The 15,751-nt window shown below is 40.6% G+C and overlaps 3 protein-coding genes across 4 annotated transcripts; 1 reads left to right on the top strand and 2 right to left on the bottom strand.

Moving 5' to 3' along the window:
• Positions 1–466: 466 nt before the first annotated feature.
• Positions 467–9,400, bottom strand: sdhdb (succinate dehydrogenase complex, subunit D, integral membrane protein b). Its single transcript, XM_086125998.1, has 4 exons — positions 9,326–9,400; positions 8,631–8,741; positions 7,322–7,472; positions 467–1,265 (listed from the first exon to the last, which is right to left on the bottom strand). Exons 1-4 carry the CDS (start codon positions 9,372–9,374, stop codon positions 1,100–1,102), a joined length of 477 nt encoding a protein of 158 aa, XP_085982124.1. The 5' UTR covers positions 9,375–9,400; the 3' UTR covers positions 467–1,099.
• A 332-nt stretch (positions 9,401–9,732) lies between these two features.
• timm8b (translocase of inner mitochondrial membrane 8 homolog B (yeast)) lies at positions 9,733–11,526 on the top strand. 2 transcript variants are annotated; one of them, XM_086126129.1, is made up of 3 exons: positions 9,733–9,843; positions 9,911–10,030; positions 11,145–11,526. In XM_086126129.1, exons 1-3 carry the CDS (start codon positions 9,733–9,735, stop codon positions 11,310–11,312), a joined length of 399 nt encoding a protein of 132 aa, XP_085982255.1. In that variant the 3' UTR covers positions 11,313–11,526. The 2 variants fall into 2 exon arrangements, with proteins under 2 accessions (XP_085982255.1, XP_085982254.1); XM_086126128.1 differs by having other exon boundaries at positions 9,797–10,030.
• Positions 11,527–11,606: 80 nt separating this feature from the next.
• On the bottom strand, positions 11,607–15,219 carry il4i1 (interleukin 4 induced 1). The gene is made up of 8 exons (XM_086126127.1): positions 15,058–15,219; positions 14,833–14,929; positions 14,533–14,747; positions 14,319–14,431; positions 13,509–13,710; positions 13,167–13,235; positions 12,922–13,058; positions 11,607–12,775 (listed from the first exon to the last, which is right to left on the bottom strand). The coding sequence occupies exons 1-8, from the start codon at positions 15,100–15,102 to the stop codon at positions 12,004–12,006; spliced, it is 1,650 nt and encodes a 549-aa protein (XP_085982253.1). The 5' UTR covers positions 15,103–15,219; the 3' UTR covers positions 11,607–12,003.
• Between the last annotated feature and the right edge of the window lie 532 nt (positions 15,220–15,751).

The raw sequence follows: 15,751 nt of genomic DNA, 5'->3' as shown, positions 1-15,751 counted from the left end.
ACTCTCCCAGATAAGACTTTCTACAAGCTGCTGGAGTGTCGGTGGAAAAATCTGGCGATTGAACTTGTGAAGTCGCAGATCGACTCACATTCGCTGTTCTAGTTTGATGAGGGCTGTCAAATCAAAGTTTCTCCACACCAGACTCAGTCAAGCACAAAATGATGTACCTTTCTTGCTTTGTGCATTGGCAGACTTAGCACTCATGCTTGATCTCAAAAGGGACTTCCCCCAGCCATTTCCAAAAAGTGACACCCGTATGTTTTGAAAGTCAGGTGAAGCTCGAATGAATTATTTCAAAGGGTCTGCCTCCATTCATTTGTTGATGTTATGCGTGATGACAACACGATTGTCTTCAACAAGCCGACAAAGCGCACCAACAATGACAAAAGAATGAATACAGGCAGAGGAGGCTTGCTGTGGGCTCACCCGAAGACCGTAAAATATATGATATTGCCTTGCACGGGGAGAAGTAAAATGCTTACATTTATACTCTGAAGTGGTCGTTACAGTAAAGCTGAGTGACATACAGTAAAGGACAGGTACAAGTACATGCTGTTTGGTTGTCAAGAGGGCAGCAATCAACCTTTGACCGAGATGAAGCGTCTCAAATGCAACATTTAAACACACCAATGGAGCACGTCTTACATAAGATGGATTGAAGATCAAAAGTGTATGTACAAGTGAAAGAAAATGCGTTTGAAAATCATCCAACAACTCGAATCCTTGTGGAAAAAACAAAACAAAAAAAGTAGAGGTTAAATAAGACTATTCTGGTCTGTACAATGTGACAAATGTTTTATGGCAAAATATGGAGCCTCATGAACTACGATGAGTCACTGACATGATATGGTACAGACTATAAAAGACATTGGCCTACTTCATCCCAAGTTCCAGCCCACACTGAGCTTTGACAAGTTTATCCCCACCCCCAAGGAAATTGCCCATCAGTAACTCAGCTGACCAAATTGAGCACAACCGATGAATATAAAGTACAATTACGCACATGTGAATCACTGGAAATATTGTCAAAGCCGACCGTGTATTTCTAAGAATTTCTCTGAAACACGTTGAGGTCATTCTTCCGAGCTAACATTCAGGTTCATTTGCTCCAAAGCAGGGCAATGGCTTTGCATATGCCCACATCGTTGTAGTTGAAGTAGCAAAGGCCTGCGAACGTGACCGTGGACAGAAGGAAGAGGCCCGCATTGGCGATCTTGATCTTGGTCTCCCCATGAACATAATCTGTCAAAACCTGCCCTAGACCCCTGCAAGACAAAAATATGAAATGGGATTTTAGAACTAAACTTGCAAAGTAATCAGATCTCATTCACATTTGACTGTTATATGGGACTGAGCAAATGTTAGTTTACCGCATTTTCCGCACTATAAGGCGCACCTAAAAGCATTCCATTTTCTCAAAAGCCGACAGTGCATTTCATAATCAGATGCATCTTCGATATGGATCAATATTCTGATTTCGTGGACGTGGTATTTTATATGTTCTGTAAAGCACTTTGTTACAGTTGCAGTGGTTGTGAAAGCTCTACGTAAATAAAGCTGTATTTATTTTATCTATTTATTTTGTTCTTCTACTTCTTCCTCTCATAACTTTGCTGCTGTGAAGTGGGAATTTCTCCATTGTGAGACTATTAAAAGTTTTCTTATCTTATCTTATTGTATTGTATTCCCATTCGAGTAGCTCCATCTAGTGGATGCATTGCCCAACCACAGCCATTATTGGAGCTTCTGTTCTATGCGCCTTATAATGCAATGAACCCTAGATATGAAGAGATAGATGTAACAGTTTTAAAATAGATGGTGCACCTTATACTCCGAAGCGCCGTATAGTACGGAAAATAGGCTATTTATTCAAACTCCACCAATGACTCTGAACAGGATGTGGGGAACATCACTCGGTTAAGCAATTCCACTTGTGTGGTTTTGTCCATTTTGTGTATGAGAATGCATGCCCCCCCCCCCCAAAAAAAAATCTTTGTTGGAGAACATCGTGATCATCTCCAAGACCATGTACTCGAGATGTATGCATATGGTGCTTGCATTTGAAGAGAGCCAAGTCTATTAATGGCTCCGTACATCTTCACCCAAAGCTGCCGATGGATTACTTTGAATGTTCTGTTACAGTCTATGTCACAATATCAGACTTAGACAATGAAAATTACTGAGTTGTTGTAGTGGCTAAACTCTTCTCAATTTGACACCTCTGCCATCCAAGTGAGTGAGCTTAACTGGGCTCGCTCAGTGCCAACATTCTTGGGCGCTTGAAGGTTCCTAATCCTATCAGGCACAGACTACATGCAAGAAACTTTCTAGACTTCATTTTCCACCTCATTGCACTGCTGCCGCCACCCAAATGACATCAGGATATTTGTCTCACCAGTTGTGGTCAAAGAGGACGCAACCCGACCTCCTGAGATAGCCACCTGGCCTGGAGGCCTCAGCTTAGGAGGATTTATCACCACTCATGACTGGGATTTGTGGCCTGCGCCTGCCAGGCTGTCTAGTGTTTGTTCTAACTGATGGACCAGCACACTGCTCAGACATAAAGCTCAAGCCACCTTGACGAGGCTGCAACCAGCCGGAACTAACCTGGACTTGGCCGATTTCTGCTGACAGCTGTGCTATGGCTGGCTGCACCCCCCCCCCCCTTTTTTTCATTAGCTTGATAGGGCTAGGCTTTACACGATCAAGGTTTTTGGAATCGTTGAGTAAATTTGGAGGAAAAAAACAAACACAAAAAACAATACTCAATCGCTTATTTGATCAGAAGATGGGGCAATACATCTCCTGTAATTAAATAACTTGTATATTTATGCTAGAGTCGACCCCCACCATAGCGAAAATGCATTGGAAAAAATTATTTTGACGCCCCCCAAAAAAGTTGGAACAAAATATAGCATGTGTGACATACAAATTTTACAACATCTCCTTCTTGTTTTGCAAAAGTTTAGCGCGTCTCGTCAACAACGGAGCGATTTGTTCAAACAACGCGCTTGCCTGCAGGTTGCATCTATGAGTGGCTGAACGTTCTTGGCCGGAAGGTCACATAACTTATGTTGAATGAAGAAACCTATTTTGAATCAAATGGATGTTCAAATTAATTAAAACACACACGGTGGATCGTTGTTTTTTCACATAAATGGTTCTTACTTTTTGAAGCTGTAAACCCCCCCCCCCCCAAAGAAAAAAAACAACCTACACAACCGCTCACAAGACACACGAAAAGGCTAAAAATAGATTAGCTTCCGGGCTCACAAATACATCAAGGCAGCAGAGAACCCCGGCGTGAACGAGCTCGTGTTTGCTCCAATGTTTTATTTCACGGAGCCAATCAATAGATTGTGCAAATTTTAATAATAACAACAATTTTTAGTTCACAAGCACCTGCATCAGAAATTCTTCATTTTAAAAGCAATGCAAATTGTCCAAGGAATTCAACTGGATGTTGCTATTAACACACAACCTAAAGTCACGGTTCATTACAAAAAAACAAACCCAAAAAATATACGGCACGACATGAATTAAACATAAATGACATGGATCAACTGCTACTTATCATGGCCGTTGGTGCGCTTGTGTTTTTGTAACAAGCCAATAGCTTGGTGATCACTGGAGTGATAGCTTTACATATTTCAAGAGCATAGAAAGCAAATTACTCTTAAAAAGGATGTACCGCATTTTCAGACTTTAAGTCACACTTTTTTTTTCTCCATAATTTGGCTGTTGCCGCGATTTCTACTCAGGTGCGAATTGTGTATATTAAAATTCAAGCTCAGACTGGCACCCAAACTCCCCGTACCCGAATCGTATTGATTTTTTTTTAACGTGGTTGGCAAATACTTTTGCAGCATTACTACCAGAAGGTGCACACGGTGTCCAAAGAGTATGTAAATTTCGTTCATCTGCTCTTAAGAGTCCCAACTTAAACCACATTACTGTTGTTGTTGGCTCTGCTGTTGTGATTGTGTGATGCTAGCAAGAGAGTCACTCGGGATTTTATTTTGAGATTTGAGAATATTTACAACTGCGGTGCTCAACGGGGCTGACAGACTGCCAACTTGTCACAAGTCGACTGCAAAGAGTGTAGGCCAGGGGTGCCCATTACGTCGATCCTGATCTACCGTTAGATCTAAGACAGGTCCCAAGTAGATCCGAGGAGTGTCGAGGAGAAAAAAAATAAACAACCATTTGTGTGTCTTTGTACATGTTAGTAATATATTTAGTTAGAGAATTGGGTTTTGTGTTTTAGCATTTGAAAAAACCTGTAATATACTTTTTGGCATCGAGGCCATTCCTCCTGGCCAGGGGTCGGCAATGCAAAATGTTGAAAGAGTCATATAGGACAAAAACAAAACAAAAAAACAAATATGTCTGGGGCTGCAAAAAAATAAAAGCCTTCTATAAAACTTACAATGAAGGAAACACATGCTGTATGTATGTAGGAGATTGGACTATCTCAGAATTGTTCATGTTATTCATTCCTTTGTTGTGTGTTCACGAACACCCCCATAGAATTTATTTTGTGATTTCCTCGCTTGATTTTCTGTTTTGGTGCATTATTTTCACTTTTCTTAGTGTCATTGAAGTGATCATTAATTTCCGTTTTTCGGAAGCTGTCTTTGAACGCGTCTCAAGTCGAACTAGAGGAGAGAAGGCACGGAGTCGGACGCAGACGTTAACGAGACTGTTAAAAGCATAAATAAAGTGTACGTTTAAAAAAAAACCACCACTACAGCTCTCCTTTTTTCGGAGCTGCAACATATATCTGTATCTATATTAGCCTACTATCAAAATGACTAAGTTTGCTACAATTACACGATGAGCCTTCATAATTAAATGTTTGGGTTTTTTTTCCGTGCAGTGCATTCTGTAGAGCAGGGGTGTCCAACCTTTTTTGACCGAAGATCTACTTTTCGTTCAACCAACCTACTGCGATCAACCTGGGCATACACAACACACTTAATTACAGACGCATGCCTACCCACTTTCGTGGAGCTCTGACGCGGAGGCATGGGACGCACTTTTGCAGCGTTTTTGACTATCGTAGCTCACCTGTACCGTTTAAAAAAAAAATTCACGGCCCTCCAGATTCTCTTTGCCAGTACCCTCGGTAATTGTACACGAAGCGCCGTTTTTGTTTTATTTTTATTATTCTTTTTTTTTTTTTTTGTGCAACATCACCTGCCTTGCATCCCGCACTGCGAATAGAAACGTGTCACAGGCTGTGACGCAAATCTGTGTGTGTGTCATGTTTTTACTCCTACAGAAACCTTATTTCAAACAAAAAAATGAATTTTCCTCCCACATCTTTTTCCATTTTCAAACATTTTTATAAAGCTCCAGGGAGCCATTAGATAGCGCTAAAGAGCCGCGTGTTGCCCTCCAACTATCTGCGGTAGATCACGTGGGCCCAAGCTTTTTTGGAACCATTTCAGTGATTCTTCTCCTACCTTCTTTTGAGAGTTGTCTCTGCGATTCGAAGTTTTGCTTTTCAATGTGTACCAATGAGGCGCAAAATACAAATTTGGACCTGCAAACTGTAATTCAAAACTGCTTACTTCGACCCTTGAGTTAACATATTTAAAGACTTCTGAAGTTTCTATTTTTGTTTTACATTTTAATGCCAATTAAAGCACTGTTTTGACATTCACGGATGAAATGCCTTTTAATACTTTTTAAGCATCTGCAGGAACCCTGTTCATCCACAGTAACAAAACCGTTTCCCTTAAATATTGGGTCCAAAAAGGTTGCAGCGCTCAGGACACTGTCCAACAATCTGCTTATTTACGTCTTAACTCTTTAAAATTTTTCATTTCATATAAAGCAGCACAGAAGACTATTTTTCTGTTTCCCCTTTAGTTACTCATCATTTTGTTTGACCTAGAAAAGGCAGACAGAGTCTGGAGCCTCACTCACCAAGCACGCTGAAACACGATCCTGGCCGAATGTCTTGCCAGAAAGGTCAAGGCCAAAACACGGTATCATGTAATAACTCTCAAATTCCTTTATGTCGATAGAGACATTGGCAGTGATTATGCAACCGCTCGAGGCCATATGTTCTACTCTACTCATCTACTAACAGATTTTTTTAATTGCTCATCAAATACCATCCGTCAAGAACAAGTTTGTCACTAAATAAATCACAGTCATTTAAATGTGTCACAGGCAGGCTTGTTACTCTTCAAATTTGGGATTACATTCGGGATGACTGTCAGACATGTGTTTGTCCATAGTAAATGGGTTCCTTCTTCTGGCCTGAGTAGCAAGCTATGCTTTATTGAGTCTGTCGGCTATGTATGCAAAATACTTCCAAGATCCTTATTCTACTGGCTGTGGATAACGGATGCCCAGCTGGAGAGCGAGAACTTTTACTCTCAGTCTTCCCTGACACTTGGGGGAGGCAGAAAAGCGCAGCTCACTGAGTGCTGTGGCTTTTAAACTACCAATACCAAAAATATGCAGTATTGTTTCTTATTTGAAGGTGAGGTCTCGAGATGATTTTCTCGTGCTAAACTCCTTACTTGAGTCAAACGCGCATTCCATTTTGCCAGTGATGGGCACCTTAAACGCTGGAGGGAGGTCATCATATTCCCATCAATGCAACTCGGATCCACACAAGACCACGCACTTCCGAACCAGATGAATGACAAAAATGCTATTTTAAATATGGACAAAAAAATATGTGCAAAATGCATGCCCAATATACTTCACTTTCGATATTATTCAATGCATGGATAAACGCTACACTGTTCGAACCCAACAAAAAGGGTTTGAAGCATTCAACAAAATAACCACATACTGGATTTTTTTTTCTCAGTGCGAAGGGCTTTCTTGCAAAAAATTACAATTAAGGATGTCACAAAATAAACACTATTTATTTATTATTATTAAGGAACTATGTCCTGCATCTCCAAATCCACAAAGTTTTATTGAGCCTACTCACGTTGCAGTACAGGGCAGGAGACCAGCACAACTAAGCCATCTGAAGGTGAATGGTAATATTACAACTTAAAACAAGAGTGAACTGCTGCACATTTGCAGTTTGGCACCAGCAGTCGCATATTATTCGATTTTTTTTCCCCAGTATTTATTTCAGAGTAATTTTCATCCCCATTTCCACAGTTTTTTTGTGGGAAACATCTTCAATGTTTATCACTGTTTTTTGAGGATACTTTGAGGTTTGTAACAAACTAAAACAATGTTAAAAAACAGTTGCTAATAGTACTGTATATCCACTGTAAGTTAACATTTGATTCCCACCCCCAATTGTCAACCTTTGACCGTTCAGCTCCTTGCATCTTACCAGTGTCCATGGAGGGTGAGTGCAGCAGCCAGAGAGTAATCGATAGCAGGGCCGGGGTGAAAATAGGCAACAGGCCCCATGGCTAGCAGCAGGATGCTCAACACTCGCTCAGCTGTCCAGTGCAGAGAGGCAGCTTTGGAGCCGGAGCTCGCTTTAAAATATAAGATATAGGCATTGCATTTCAATACATTAACTTGGACAAGACAACATGGGTGGCCACAAAGAATCATGGGTGGGTTGCAGGGAGGCAAAATGTACAACTACAGAAATTTGTATAAATCTCACTACAATGATTTGGGGTTATCAGGGCTCGAAACTGCGAATACAATGTGATCGAATATCGTGTGTCCTGGTAAAAATTTGATTGCACGAACGCGAGTACATATTTTAATTTGTGGTTCAAAGGATCATCTTTCATCTGTGATCCGTATGGTTCATGTGCCACGGTTCAGGTCACAGATGGTCTGCAGATTGGCTGGTGGAAAGATTTTTTGCGTGCATTCACATTTAGAGAGCGTGTTCAATCAACACTGCAATAGTAGAGCGTTAGCGGGAATCATGTTTCGCGGAAGCGGAGAGCAGCTGGCTTGACTCGTCCCTTCAACTTTCTCAGCTTGCCTTGAACACAGTTTTTATTGCCATTTCATCACATCGTGACCAATATCAACAATGCCATCACAAAATCATATTCAATCTCTAATTGAGGATGCTAAGACATTGTCAGTTGATTACGCTGTCATTGTACAATACAGCGAGCCGCGAACGGGAGTGTAAACACTGATGTCTCACGATGATCATGACAAGGGAGGTGCATTCAAAACTCCGGTTCCTCGAAAGCCATATCCTGGCTGTTTTAGATTCCTCTCTACTTCAACACACCTGATTCAAATGATCAGCTCTGTAGTTTACTCAGGCACTTGTCATGTACGCATATAGCAAACATTCTGTAGTGTACGGATTTTGGTATAGTATCCAGTTATTTCTTGTCAAGCCCCTCTTGGCAGCTAATCAAAGTGGAAATAATAAAAGAAAGCAGGTCTTGTAAACAACCAGCTGCATGGCCCTCAAGCACCAGCATGGTAAGTTTGGGTAAACTTTTAAACGTTTCAAACAGCTTTATTTCCAAAACGTGTACACTCTATTCACGCTCTGCAGCAAAAAGTAAAGTAAAATACAATTTTGTAATGTATTGGGTGTTTTTGGGCCATGAAAATGCGCTTCAGTTGAACCGACTACTGCTTTTAATGGACAACCTACTCCTTCCTATTTAGTTCATTAAATCAAGGTTCACTGTACAGACAACACTGACCACTTAGAGTTTGGGAAGCATGAATCCTTGCAGTGAGCATGTAAGTCTGCTCCTGATGTTTGTGTGGTAGAATCAACGGCCTTGCCAGCAAGGTGCTTTGGTAGAATAGAGCTGGGGGGAGAAAACAACAACATGCATGTATCAGAATCACAATATTAAAACTGAACATTGTTGAGACAACAGTCTACTTCTAAAAAAAAAAAATGAACACATATATTTTATTACAGATATGAATGAGTTGATCACTTCTTGAATCAAAAGCTGAAATGGAAATATCCCCTCATTAGATAAATATCTACTCAAGAATAATCAGCAATAGTGAGCCGAATTGAGAAGCGAATGTTGACATAATAAAACGGGACCCATGATAAGGATTTACTAATATGCAATCCTGACAGATTTACAATGGAGTCTCCTCTCCAGAATCTTCCTATACATGCGGATCACTTATAATAGTGGATTACTGTTGATTCCATTCATTTGCTATACAGGGAAACTGTCCTTTAGAGCAATTCAAATTAAATGAAATTAGCTTGATTGATTGAAGTCATGAACTTGAGATGAGCACCACTGTTTTCTGCGTACCATGCCTAACACACACATTAACAAGACACTCGGTTTAGCTCCCAAATGATCTGCCTAATTTGCGAGCAAATTCAAAACAGGAAAGCGATGAGAAAGTTTTGTATTCTTACGGTGGACTCCTCTGCGACAAACAGAAGTCAAGCGTACGATAGCCGCCATGTTGGTCAACTAACCAAGGTCGTCACGATTTACCCGGAAGTTGTTACTGAAACATCCCGATACAAAGATCTTTTAATTAAGAGAAGATACAGTTCTCTGAATTTTATGCTTACAAAACGCTATTCAGAACAAAATATCAATGACAACAAAAGCCACGACCGTAAACGCATTCATATAGGTCACAGAAAAAAATCATGGATTGTTTATTTTTTGAATGTGCTTCTTAAAATATGTACTATATAATAATGAAATACTGAGTTGTTTTCCGACAACGCCTCTTCTTGAAATATTTATGACTTTTGAAAGCGTCACTATTACGTCATCACAAGTGAACTGATTTACAAATGTGAATTGCCGAATGTCACAGCCGCCAGTGATGTATAGCGACACATCCCATAGTTTGTATGTCCGCGGTGGTCTACGCGGACTCGTGAAGCACCGGTCGCACGCACAAGCAGTTTTACCGAAGGTCACTTGATCGACGCTTACTGCTACACATCACCGTTGATACGAAAAAACAATTCTGTCTATTTAAGATCCGTTTAAGAGACGCTATGGAGGGTTTTGACAATCTCAGTGCGTCGGAGAAGGCGGAAGCGACAGAGCTTCAGCGGTTGATTGCCATAGAACAGCAAAAGGCTCAGTTTCAGGCCCAGGTTTGTACCCCAACGTGGACCGTACAGCATACAGTATTCTAATTCTGTACTGTACACGCCGACTGATGACTCAAATGATACCACATGGACTTCATTAAGCTGGTGGTTGGAACATACGCAGAAGCAATGTGAATCCAACGATAGATCTTGTTGCAAGGAGAACTAATTTGAAATACTGTACATCAGGGGAGTCCAAACGTTTTTGTTTGAGGGCCACATCCATAAAAATGGCTGAATGAAAGGGCCACTTTAAAATTCTTCAACTTTTTGAAACACGCTACAGTCAGTAAAGACAGTAATTATATATATCTTTTGTATTGTCTTGTTAATTTCAACAGCTTTCTGTTAAGGGCAAATTTGAGGATTTGTCCAATTTTGTGGGGTGGCCGACAGTCCGCTATTGAACAGAATAGATCCAGCTCCACATTCATAACCAAAACAACAAAAAATAGTTAGGTGACCATGTTTCAGTTTATTGAGGATCATAAATGTGGTGTCTTCATAAATCAGCCATCGAGCACAAAGTGGAAGAAACTATTTTTGCCTCTAAAAATTGAATTATCTTTATTCGCTATGGTGTTTTGAAGATAAATAGTGTTATAATTTTCATCATAAATGGGTTATTTGTATCTTCAAATATCCGGAAAAGTTCTACAGGATATAAACAAATGTTTTAGTATAAATGGCACCTATTTTTCTGACACACTTCTCACTCTGCCCGCCTTGACCTTTTGTAACTAACCTTGCTGCCCATGTCAAATATCATTTACTTATTTATGTATGTATGTCTGTATGGCATGTTGTGGGCTGCTGAAATGGCCCCCGGGCCGTAGTTTGACCGCACTCGCCGTTTTTTACTGAGGTTTGAATGAAAAAGGCTACTGTGTAAACATAAACTGTAACATTTACTGAAAACACGCTCTTACCAACATAATTGGAAAACATTAACAAGCAAATCACAGTTACAAAACATGAAAATATATACCTGTATATACAGTATATATATGCAGTATTATTAATATCTATAAAACATGCAGTTAAAATTATTGATTGAATTGTCTGTATTTTAGTCATGATACCCATTTCCATTCCCATCATGTCTGCTTATTTCTAGGTGCACAACTTCACAGACGTGTGCTGGGACAAGTGTGTGGATAGTCCAGGTTCGAAATTAGACTACCGGACAGAAACTTGTCTTGTCAGCTGTGTGGAGCGATTCATTGACACCACCTTGACCATCACCAACCGCTTCACTCAAATGGTGCAGAAAGGCACTCATTGAACAATGGACTGCAGAGACCTTTGTTGGACTTTATTAGCATATTAAAAATATCTATACACAAATGTTTTGGATTCCTAACATGTTTGGGGTTAGGGATGTGAAGAGTGACAATATTACTATGATATACTATTGTGATCAGCATGTTTGTTAGCATTTCATGTTTGAATGGTGTGATCATCGAATTGGAACACAAGTAAACTGGCTGTTATTGGTGGAGTGTGGATTTCATTAGGATTTCTTCCGAACACTTATTAATTTGCTTGTGGAATGCCTTTGCTTCAACAATCCAATTACACTTGCGTACACATAAACAATGCAGTATATCGGAGTTGAGTAAATTCGTAGAGCTCATCTTATTATCTCAGTTGATTTTGAACTGAACGTAGCAACCAATAGTTACCCAATTGCAAAATGCAAGAACATCAAGCAATTATCTAAACCGCTTATCCTCGCAAGCGATAATGAACATGTGATTCTGTATGCTGAAATATTCCAGTTGATTGAATCCTCAGATTTCTGAAACAGAAAGTTGAGGCAAAGAGTCATTGTAACAAATTCACTTCAAAAGTGATCACTGGTGTATTTAAATATAATTGCTTGTTTAAATATTACAACTTTATATACCTATGGAATATAATTGACTGTGACATGTAAAATGTGACGATTTTAAATTATTTTCTTCCCCAACTGATTAGGGTTGAATTGTGAGGCTATTAATATTTTTGGCCGCTCTGAGGGCAGATTTCATGGAAGTTTCTATCCAGCCGTGAGGTAAAGCGGTGTGTTCCCCAGCAAAGTGCACACGTCCCTCGCTCTGGAATAGTTCTCTGGCATAAAGACCCTGGTAGGGTGTGAAAAGGGCAAACGCGCCCAAGCTGTAGGGGTCCAAGCCCCACTTCTTCACCAGTCCACCAGTAAATAGAGACCTGATATCCTCTCCATGGATCTTAACCAAGTCGTCCAGGACCACAGCCATCAGCTCATCTTCACTCACACCTTGAAAGAGGGTGGAATCGTCAGAGCAAGTGTACGATGCGAGCAGAGCCCCTGCGTCTGTTCCTGGGAAACTGTGGCTGGGGTAATAAATGAAGCGTGATGGTCGGTCTGTGATGCTCTTCCCTCCCCTGATGCCCTCTTTCTCCCAAAAGCGCTCCATGAAGCTCAGTATCACTTTGGTGGAACTCGCATAGTGAACTGAGCGCAGGGCTTCCCTCTTGTCCGCAGAAAGCGCTGGCTGGAAGTCCATCAGGAGGGTTGCCTTGGCTGTGGCTGTAACCAGTGCCTGGTCCACCGTCAGGTTAGTCACCAAACCTGGAGTACGCACGTCCTGGTATGTCACAGTCACGTTTCTGCCTCCTGATTGGTTAACGAGTTTGACCCTGGAGTTGAGGAGGGTTGTGGCGTTCAACATGCCGTAGAAAGCCTTTGTGAGGTGGTCAAAGCCATCGGTGACCTCGTAGTACCTGGAAGAAAAGCATCCAGAGTTTGTTTGTTTTATATACCGGTATGTGTATACACACACACATATATATAGACTATATTAAGTCCATTTGAAAACAGAAAACATTTCCACATAAAATGTCACTCATGTATGTCAATATTTTCTCACTCTGTGTCATCATTGATGTCGGACTGGACGTAAAGCATCTCTAGCATGGATGTGTAAAAGAGGCTGTTTTCATTCAGGATGTCTCCAATCATCCGCAACGCACCACGACTCAGATTGCCCTCTTTCACCAAGTATTCCTTTTGACAAACATATCAATAATTCTAATCAGCAACAGTAATTCTAAACTTTCTTTGGTCACAGTCAACCTAGACTATCCTAGTCGATATGTAGTGCATATTACTTACTTTCACTGTGTAGGAGTCATACTTTTCCAACGTTGCACTACAGCCACTTGTCTGAAGATCATCTCTCACCTGCTCAAAGATTGAAATATTTAGTACAGAAAAATGTATTCTCATTCGCAACATGAAAAATGATCAAATGAGTAAAAATACTAAAATCGAAAGTACACTTCTAGAGCAGGGTATGAATACAGTATGAGTCTTCAGGATTGGTCATTTCAATTGATCAGCTCATTGATGGACTGCGATCAGTCAGATTGCATAGGCTTCACCTTCCCACACATGGTGCACAGGAGAACATGGATGGCGAGATTGACTCGAAGAGAACCCAGAATGTCTACAAACCTTCCACAGAGTCTCACTGAAGAGCTGCGCAGCTGATTTCCCCCTCTCTCCCTCATTCAGGGTGTAATTCAGCACATCATGGTTGTTTGCCACAGCCAAGTTTTTATGAAGTTTCCCATTTAGCAAAAAGTAGGTGTTCATGTCATCTTGAACAAAATGGTTCAAGGGGATTTTTAATTTGGAGACAAAGGAGAGCAGAATCCTGTGGGAAAGTATAGCATGTTATTGCAAATAATGTCTACCAGAAGTTACATTTGACGAAATACATGCAGTTGAATCAGGCAAACAATCACACTTGAATTGAAGTACAACATGAGTTATTTTAATTCTCGATTTTTCGTCTCTTCATCTCTGTGATGAGTTTTTCAACAACAACACCAATTTTTAGCGATGTAATTCGACTGCCTCAAATGTTCCTTCCTTCCATTGTTCAGTGTGATTGTTCTTATAAGGGCGCTTATCCCAGCAGACTCTCAGAGAGAGACAGGGGGAGACTTTGGAATGGTCGCCAGTCAATTGTAGAGCAAATACAGACGAACAGCATTCACGCTCACATCCAACAGCTCAGGAAAATTCACGGTCTTTCCTCTGGTCTCACTTTACCAACCCCACAAAGAAGGACCCGAGAATCTCCGGCTGCGAGGCAGACGTGCTAACCACTATTCACCGTGCTGTTGCTGCATGTCATCAATAAATTCAGTCAAAGAGAACTGAGCATGTATTCTTTCTTTTCAGCTTCAGACTTTTTTCCAAAAAATCATTTACAACGAATGAATAAAATAAAATGGTGTCAAAAGGCACTGTACTCACTTATGAAAGCTGGGGATGCGCATGGCGCCCACCTCTGCGTACCAGCCTTCTCTTGTATTCCTAAAGGTCTCAATGCGTCCTCCAATACGGTGACTGGCTTCTATTATGGTCACCTTTTTTTGTCCAACAGGTCACATTATCGGTTTTCTCACATTTTCATGAAGCGTGAGAGCTTTTTTTTTTTTTTTTACAAAAGAGAGCTGAGTCACTCTACCTTATGGCCGGCATCTTGCAAAAACTTGGCTGCGGTTATTCCAGCAATGCCCCCACCAATAATCGCTACGTGTTGAGGTGTCTTTGTGGAGGGGAGTCCTTTATCCACAATATCTAGGAGCTCACTATAGTCGGCGTCTTGAAGGCATTCATACAGGGGGTCTCCGGCGATCCCGCTCATTACAAACACCACAACTCCCAATAGAAATAAAGGAACTTGACAGAGGCAAAGAACATGTCACTTTCACTTGCCCATACATAAAGCACTCCATTTTACTTTAGGACACAGATTAATACTTACAAAATTTGCACAGTGACATGTGAGTGATCATCTTGGCAATGGAAGTCCACAGTCTGGATTTTCTTGTTCGGTGAATACTCTGAGAGGGAAATGAAGCCTATAAAGGCAAACATATAATCGATTTTGAGTTCATGGATCCAAATGATGGCAAGTTCCAAAGTTGTCCTTGACATACAGACACAAAAATCAAACTCTGTGTGAAGACCAAGCATGCATTTCACTTACCTTGGACAAAGGTAATGTCTCATAAGTTGTCATCAGCCTATTCATAGCTGAGGGTGCAAGTGTCCCTGCTGAGCTTAACTCTGAACACTTTTGTTCTCTAAAAGAAGGCACCTTGGAAATCCTGGATGTTTGGTATGTATGAATTTGCGTATATTAATGAGGGACTTTGTCGCTTCAAAGGTCTTCCAGAAACATTTTCCCACACCAGCTCAAGAGTCAACCACACTGAACAAATAAGATTAGTGAGGGTATACTAGTCAGCACAGCCCATTTCCTCCATCTTCACTCATTTTAATACTTGACTCTGCTCATTCGGTATGATTTAAAAGCACTCCATACTGGCAGGTCTGACAGCAGTATTTAGCGCGCACATGCACCACATTAACAACAATTTCCAAGCTTTCTTTAAGTCAGTATTTCATCATAACTGTATTTTAGCTGGAAACTTTATGTTTAGAATTATTATAAGTATCGAGAGGTAATCTTTTTAATCCTATACTTGCCCTTGCTGTGTGGATTAAAAAGCATTAGCATACCTTGTACAATACAACTACACAATTGATTTTTATGAAGTTAAATATCTCATACTCTGCTTTTTTATACATAACAAAGAGAAATTCTGAATTTTACGCACCTGGACTCCTTCGTTGCTGGTGCAGAAGAAAATCTACACAGGGACTTGCAGTATTTTATT

The sequence above is a fragment of the Hippocampus guttulatus genome, chromosome 12, assembly GCF_054856545.1.
Source record: "Hippocampus guttulatus isolate MCC_2025c chromosome 12, RoL_Hgut_1.0, whole genome shotgun sequence".
NCBI classification, from domain to species: domain Eukaryota; kingdom Metazoa; phylum Chordata; class Actinopteri; order Syngnathiformes; family Syngnathidae; genus Hippocampus; species Hippocampus guttulatus.
Note: the sequence above shows the minus strand (reverse complement) of the source record. Positions and strands in the feature narration are given on the sequence as shown.

Coding starts and splice junctions, on each gene's coding strand:
- sdhdb (XM_086125998.1), bottom strand. CDS start 9,374: ATGGCGGCTATCGTACGCTTGACTTCTGTTTGTCGCAGAGGAGTCCAC. Junction 7,473..8,630: donor TGCTTCCCAAACTCTAAGTG/GTCAGTGTTGTC, acceptor TATATTTTAAAG/CGAGCTCCGGCTCCAAAGCT. Junction 1,266..7,321: donor CTCACCCTCCATGGACACTG/GTAAGATGCAAG, acceptor TTTGTCTTGCAG/GGGTCTAGGGCAGGTTTTGA.
- il4i1 (XM_086126127.1), bottom strand. CDS start 15,102: ATGAATAGGCTGATGACAACTTATGAGACATTACCTTTGTCCAAG. Junction 13,236..13,508: donor TCAGTGAGACTCTGTGGAAG/GTTTGTAGACAT, acceptor ATCTTTGAGCAG/GTGAGAGATGATCTTCAGAC. Junction 13,059..13,166: donor ATGACTCCTACACAGTGAAA/GTAAGTAATATG, acceptor GTTTGTCAAAAG/GAATACTTGGTGAAAGAGGG.
- timm8b (XM_086126129.1), top strand. CDS start 9,733: ATGTCACAGCCGCCAGTGATGTATAGCGACACATCCCATAGTTTGTAT. Junction 9,844..9,910: donor CACAAGCAGTTTTACCGAAG/GTCACTTGATCG, acceptor TGTCTATTTAAG/ATCCGTTTAAGAGACGCTAT. Junction 10,031..11,144: donor AGGCTCAGTTTCAGGCCCAG/GTTTGTACCCCA, acceptor GCTTATTTCTAG/GTGCACAACTTCACAGACGT.